The sequence below is a fragment of the Fragaria vesca genome, unplaced genomic scaffold (genome assembly GCF_000184155.1).
Source record: "Fragaria vesca subsp. vesca unplaced genomic scaffold, FraVesHawaii_1.0 scf0512885, whole genome shotgun sequence".
In the NCBI taxonomy this organism is placed as follows: domain Eukaryota; kingdom Viridiplantae; phylum Streptophyta; class Magnoliopsida; order Rosales; family Rosaceae; genus Fragaria; species Fragaria vesca.
In genome coordinates this window covers 1-6,887 of record NW_004443342.1, presented here as the reverse complement: position 1 = coordinate 6,887, position 6,887 = coordinate 1, and the positions used below count along the sequence as shown (strand labels likewise).

Here is a 6,887-nt window from a genome sequence, read left to right as displayed (position 1 = left end):
AACTATTTTTAATTTATTTGTCAAAATGAACCAGCACGCGTGCTTCATCAATAATTCATACTCACAAATAGTTGACAATGCATTTCTATTTATAAGGACGAGATATGGAGCAGAATACGTACAGAGCGAGCGACATACAGAATTGTTGGAGTTGCAGTCTCCATGCAACTAATTTACACTCAACAACAATTCTAATATCTCGATCGCTCTCTGTCTCTCTCTTTTTCTCTTCTCACTCTTCATTTACACACACAGTGAGCTTAGCTAGACCATGGAGTTTCTCTTGACAATGTGTCTAGTCTCTCTTTTCTATGGTTTTTGCTGCCTTTTAAAGTCATTTCTCCAAAGGAGACATCAGTCCTGCTATTTACTGGCCTATGAGTGCTACAAACCCACAGAGGACATGAAGCTCCGAACCGACTCATGTGCGAAAATCGTCATGAGAAACAAGAATCTGGGGCTGGAAGAGTTCAGGTTTCTCTTGAAAACCATTGTCAATTCCGGCATTGGTGAGGAAACTTCTTGCCCAAGGAACATCCTCCAAGGCCGAGAAGAAAAGCCAAACCTAGCAGATTCACTCTCTGAGATGGATGAAATCATCTTCAACACACTTGACAATCTTTTCACCCGGTACCCTTCAGTCTCCCCATCACAAATCGACATCCTCGTAGTCAATGTCTCTATGTTCTCCCCTTCACCCTCCCTAACATCTCGAATAGTGAACCGTTACAAGATGAGGGAGAACATCAAGACATTCAACCTTTCCGGAATGGGCTGCAGCGCAAGCCTGGTGGCCGTTGATGTTGTCCAGGGCTTGTTCAAGTCATACAAAGACTCATACGCCCTTGTTGTGAGCACAGAGTCGATGGCTCCTAACTGGTATTGCGGCAAAGAAAAATCCATGATGCTCACCAACTGTTTGTTTCGCTCGGGAGGCTGTTCGATGCTGTTCACCAATAGAAGATACCATAGGCACCAAGCTATCTTGAAATTGAAGACACTGGTAAGAACACATATCGGCTCCAGTGATGATGCTTACAATTGTTGCATACAGCTAGAAGATGATAGTGGTTACCCAGGTTTTCGTCTTACCAAATACCTCACAAAAGCAGCAGCTCTTTCTCTCACAATGAACCTACAAGTCCTGGTGCCAAAAGTACTTCCACTAAGGGAAATACTCCGGTACGTGCTGGAGTCTTGGCTGCGGAAGAACAGGGGGAAAAAGAGCCAAAAGTTAGAAGCAGTAGGAGCTGGTTTGAATATGAAGGCTGGAATAGAGCACTTCTGTATCCACCCTGGTGGAAGAGCAATCATAGATGGGATTGGCAAGAGCTTAGCATTAGAAGAGTATGATCTTGAGCCATCTAGAATGGCGCTTTTCCGATTTGGTAACACATCAGCTGCTGGGTTTTGGTATGCTTTAGGATACATGGAAGCCAAAAAGAGGCTTAAGAAGGGTGATAGGATTCTTATGAGTGGATTTGGAGCAGGTTTTAAGTGCAACAATATTGTTTGGGAAGTACTGAGGGACTTGGATGATGCTAATGTTTGGAAAGACTGCATAGATAGTTATCCTCCACATACTATAGACAACCCTTTCATGGAGAAGTTTAGTTGGCTCAATGATGATTACCTCAGCTTTGTTAGGATTGATTTCAGCAAAATATTCGCTTAAGTTTTCCATAGTATTGGGTTAATGATTACCTAAAGGCCCTAAATTATTTTTCTTTCGGTTGTTCATGATTCGGATTGGGTTATATATTTCATCAATATCATCAATTGTATTTTGAAGTTGCTCACGTAAAGGGTACGTACGCAGTGTCAAGTTTTTCATATGAATTTTCTTCTTGTCAAAAGTTAATATATAGTGTATGTATCTCATACATAAACCCTCCTGCTAGAGCAGGTGCTTATGTATATTGTTTTGCCAAATCAATTAATAAAAGTTAATGTAATGGATACATGAACTCAAATGTTTTTTTTATTATCTTCATTTTGATCTGCTATATGTAATTAATTCTAGGTCCAGAAGGTCTACTGGATTTCTATACAAATAATTGGTTCTGTCAATATCGATCTACTGGAATCAATATCAGTGGTGAAGAGTCTTCTGTCCAAACCAGCACATATAGAGGGACAGTCATTCATGACAGTATATAGTGCTGTCAGAATTTTGTTTCAAAGACTTTACTCTCTAACGAAATCTGAAATAAATTAATATGATGTACTAACTCAACACTTGACAAAATATTATCAAAGAAATTATTAGAAAGGGAAGTTATTGTAAAGTATGATAATATATTTCTCTCAGGTTTTCAGATGTATCATGCATTTTGGCCTCTTCAAGATATCACAGCAGATCGCATTTGGCAAAAGAAGAAAAGTGGGGGAAGGTGGTGAATGAGAAACTTTCTCATTTCATGAGAACCCAATGAAGAATGGTTCTTCATTGGGAAAGTTCATCAATTATAAATCTTGCAGTACACTACTGTTCTGCACCCTTTGATATATGCAATGTTAGCTGAAAATTAAAATTGCAGATGCATGCAGCTTCTGAGATATGAGTATATGACAGACTGCAATTCTCTCATCCACATAATTAAATTGTCAATAGTTATAGAGAAGTTCTCACCCATGTGTTGGTCCATCCAGATATAAACTTAGCCAATGTTTGCTGGCCTTACCTGCTTACGTACAGTTACCATTCAAAGTAATAAACTTCAATAATGGTCTGTGCAGCTGAGCTGTGTATCTGTTTGATATAATTACTCGATGACATTGATATCATTACTCGATGACACAAGTTTGAATGTGAAGTACTAGCCGCTGGTAGCAAAGATTACCTATTTTAAAGGCAATGTTCTGACTAATCGTCCTCCACGTACAGCTAATTTATCATAAAACTGGGAGAACCAGCTAGTCTTATCATCAAGAAAAAGCAATCTCTTTATGATTTAGGGTTGATTAACAATAGAGGACTACAGGGGCACCATGCATGCCAAGCCATGCAGCATTTCAAGGCCAGAAATTGTACTTATTACTAATCAGATGAAAAGGAACAAATACCAGCCCAATAGAGGACAACAGAAAGTCGAACAGAAAGTAAGCCAACATATAAGCGCACATGTTGGAGATTTGAGCAGGTTGCAGCTAAGAGCAAAAGATCCGATCGATGGAGCTGCATGCATGTAGAGGAGTATGTAGAAGAGGTTTACTGGTACGTAGCAAGTCTCTTGCCAACTATTATTACATGGAATCTATGTACAAAAACGAAAGAGCGCAATTTTGCTGTGTAATAGGAATGAATATTCTTCGTTAATTGATTCTTGAATTGAAGTTACAAATTTCGTTCAAAATTATAAAAGAAAATAATATTCAAATTAACTAGGCTTGTAATACGAAATGAACAGTTAGACCAAATGAAGTACAAATTAAACAACCCAAAAGATATAAGATTGAGATGAATAGAGTCCCTCATATGCACATAACTAATCGTCTTCTTAGTAATGGATGATAAAAGGCTACAACACCAACCTGAAAATGGACAACTCAACCTAATCAAAACCAACCTGCTACAACACACTTCTATATTATATTTCAACCTTGTACTCCTTGAGCCTTCATGTTCCCCAAGTTCATCACATCTCCCAAAATACATAAAACTTTAATCCTAATAACAATCTCAAATGGTCATCAGAGAAAATCTAATAATGAAGGAAAAACATAAATAAAAGAGCAAGCGAAAGCGGTAATATTGACTATGCCTCAACTCCGTGTACGCCCGACCTCTTCTAAGCTAACCTACAATCTGGGCATTTGAAACTGAAGGGCACAAGGGAAAGTAATTGAAAAATGTTAGAGTGAATGGACAAAAATAAATTAAATAATTTAACAAAAACGTGATTTACTTTCCCACATTTAAACTTTAAATAGAAACCTTAATGCATCCAACTTTAATATAACATTTAGCTTAACTTCCAGAAGCTCGTAAAAAGAGACAAACCAGCTCTGCTGGTTAATCAAATACAGAAATCTCATAAGAAGAGATAAACTAGCTCCGCTGGTTAATCAATTACATAACTGAGAAAATAAAACAAGGGGAAGAGATATCACCATGTAAGAGGAGCCTCCTAGGCTCGGGTAGCGTTCCACGCTAAGCGCTCGACTCACCTATGGTGAGGACCGCTAATAATGGCTAACTAACAATGAATAAAAACCCATCAGAGCCTCCCAGGCTATAGTAGCGTCTCACGCTAACTGCTCAACTCACCTATGGCGAGGACCACTATTAAAGGCTACCTAGCAATAAATAAGATCGACCCTATAGATTGGTGACTACAAACATACGAAAACACTTAAATCCATAAAGCTTCCCCAAGATCGTGTGAATGGTACGGTTCCCAACCGAACTTGATAATTATCATAAGAAAATAAATAAAACTCAATGACGTGTCTCACACGTCAAAATATTCTCAATACTATAATTATAAGTGAGATTTAATTATCAAGTATAAATCGTAAATAATTTCTCAACCTGAAATACTCGCTAAAATATTTTCAATGTCAAAATCAATAACCCACAAATAACCGTGAAAATTATAAATAGAGAACCACCGAAAATCCCATTTTCGGTAATCTTTTATAAATCTCAAAGTCAACAAATAAAAACAATAATAATTAAATCCGGAAATCATAAAGAATATCAAAACTCAAATACCAACTTTTTATAACCCGAGCTCAAATCCATAAATCATGACAAAGATTAATCCATGCATCAAACTCAAATAAATTCCAATATCATTTTATAAGCCAAAATTTTAATATAAGCTCGGAAAATAGAACGATAATTTCTAAAAGAAACCATGCATGCTTATTCATTTACAAACAAAGTGTCCACTCACAGATTTAGGCCTAAGCCTGATGAAATCCGAATCGCCACTCAAGTGAGGTCTCCTCGTATCCTCGATCGAATTAGGTTGAATCCTCTTGAGGGTTTGCTACTCGAAAGGAGTGCTTCAAGTTGGTATAAGGATCTTCGACTATGGTGGCCGGAGGAGGAAGTTTCCGGTTAAACTCCACCACGCACAGTCGCACCTCCTCGGCGTGATTTCTCCTTCATGGCGGAGCGATAGGTACGGCAGCCTACCAAGATTGATGGAGGAGGAGCAGAGCTTCAAATCGATACCCACCTTGCCGCCTAACTCAGCCGGACGGTGGCAAGGAAGTCGCCGGTAGAGAGAGAGACGCAAGGGAGAGGAGAGAGAAGGAAAAAGTGAAACTGATTTTCTACCTTACCACTTTTGGTAAGTTTCCCCTTTTATACTACCACTTCCGATATAGAAGCTTCGGTTTTTAGACCGTAACTTCTTCATACGAACTCTGTTATCGGCGTGCCACGTGTCCACGAACTCGGTTTAACGCACTCTACAACTTACATATGGGAAGTTTTCTCAAATTTCAAATGGAAGAGGAAGTCAACTTCTGGAGCCTTAAATAGTTCGAAAACGGTAAAAGTAAAAATGAAGTCGTTTACGGTCCAATTGACGGTAAACGGGTCAATTAAGGTCCGGGGCGTTATAACAACTGTATGTTTAAAATCACACATATTTTCAATTTTTCATCTCAATTTTCTTTTTAGACATGAATTATATGTTTCATCTCAATAATTTGAAATCCCACCCATTTTTATGCATGCATATATGCTCAACTTGACCTATTCAATGCTTTGCATATATAACCACTGCTTAACAATCTTAATGAGTGCCAACTATTTTTAATTTATTTGTCAAAATGAACCAGCACGCGTGCTTCATCAATAATTCATACTCACAAATAGTTGACAATGCATTTCTATTTATAAGGACGAGATATGGAGCAGAATACGTACAGAGCGAGCGACATACAGAATTGTTGGAGTTGCAGTCTCCATGCAACTAATTTACACTCAACAACAATTCTAATATCTCGATCGCTCTCTGTCTCTCTCTTTTTCTCTTCTCACTCTTCATTTACACACACAGTGAGCTTAGCTAGACCATGGAGTTTCTCTTGACAATGTGTCTAGTCTCTCTTTTCTATGGTTTTTGCTGCCTTTTAAAGTCATTTCTCCAAAGGAGACATCAGTCCTGCTATTTACTGGCCTATGAGTGCTACAAACCCACAGAGGACATGAAGCTCCGAACCGACTCATGTGCGAAAATCGTCATGAGAAACAAGAATCTGGGGCTGGAAGAGTTCAGGTTTCTCTTGAAAACCATTGTCAATTCCGGCATTGGTGAGGAAACTTCTTGCCCAAGGAACATCCTCCAAGGCCGAGAAGAAAAGCCAAACCTAGCAGATTCACTCTCTGAGATGGATGAAATCATCTTCAACACACTTGACAATCTTTTCACCCGGTACCCTTCAGTCTCCCCATCACAAATCGACATCCTCGTAGTCAATGTCTCTATGTTCTCCCCTTCACCCTCCCTAACATCTCGAATAGTGAACCGTTACAAGATGAGGGAGAACATCAAGACATTCAACCTTTCCGGAATGGGCTGCAGCGCAAGCCTGGTGGCCGTTGATGTTGTCCAGGGCTTGTTCAAGTCATACAAAGACTCATACGCCCTTGTTGTGAGCACAGAGTCGATGGCTCCTAACTGGTATTGCGGCAAAGAAAAATCCATGATGCTCACCAACTGTTTGTTTCGCTCGGGAGGCTGTTCGATGCTGTTCACCAATAGAAGATACCATAGGCACCAAGCTATCTTGAAATTGAAGACACTGGTAAGAACACATATCGGCTCCAGTGATGATGCTTACAATTGTTGCATACAGCTAGAAGATGATAGTGGTTACCCAGGTTTTCGTCTTACCAAATACCTCACAAAAGCAGCAGCTCTTTC

General features: G+C 39.1%; 2 protein-coding genes across 2 annotated transcripts; both read left to right on the top strand.

Annotated features, from left to right (window-relative positions):
• The first annotated feature begins 104 nt into the window (after positions 1-104).
• LOC101313171 (3-ketoacyl-CoA synthase 21-like) lies at positions 105-1,675 on the top strand. Its single transcript, XM_004309368.1, has one exon. It carries the CDS (start codon positions 272-274, stop codon positions 1,673-1,675), a length of 1,404 nt encoding a protein of 467 aa, XP_004309416.1. The 5' UTR covers positions 105-271.
• A 4,194-nt stretch (positions 1,676-5,869) lies between these two features.
• LOC101312882 (3-ketoacyl-CoA synthase 21-like) lies at positions 5,870-6,879 on the top strand (the record flags this gene model as incomplete). Its single annotated transcript, XM_004309367.1, has 1 exon — positions 5,870-6,879. A coding segment is annotated over exon 1 (843 nt), but the record flags the coding sequence as incomplete, so codon positions are not given.
• Positions 6,880-6,887: the final 8 nt, after the last annotated feature.

Coding starts and splice junctions, on each gene's coding strand:
- LOC101313171 (XM_004309368.1), top strand. CDS start 272: ATGGAGTTTCTCTTGACAATGTGTCTAGTCTCTCTTTTCTATGGTTTT.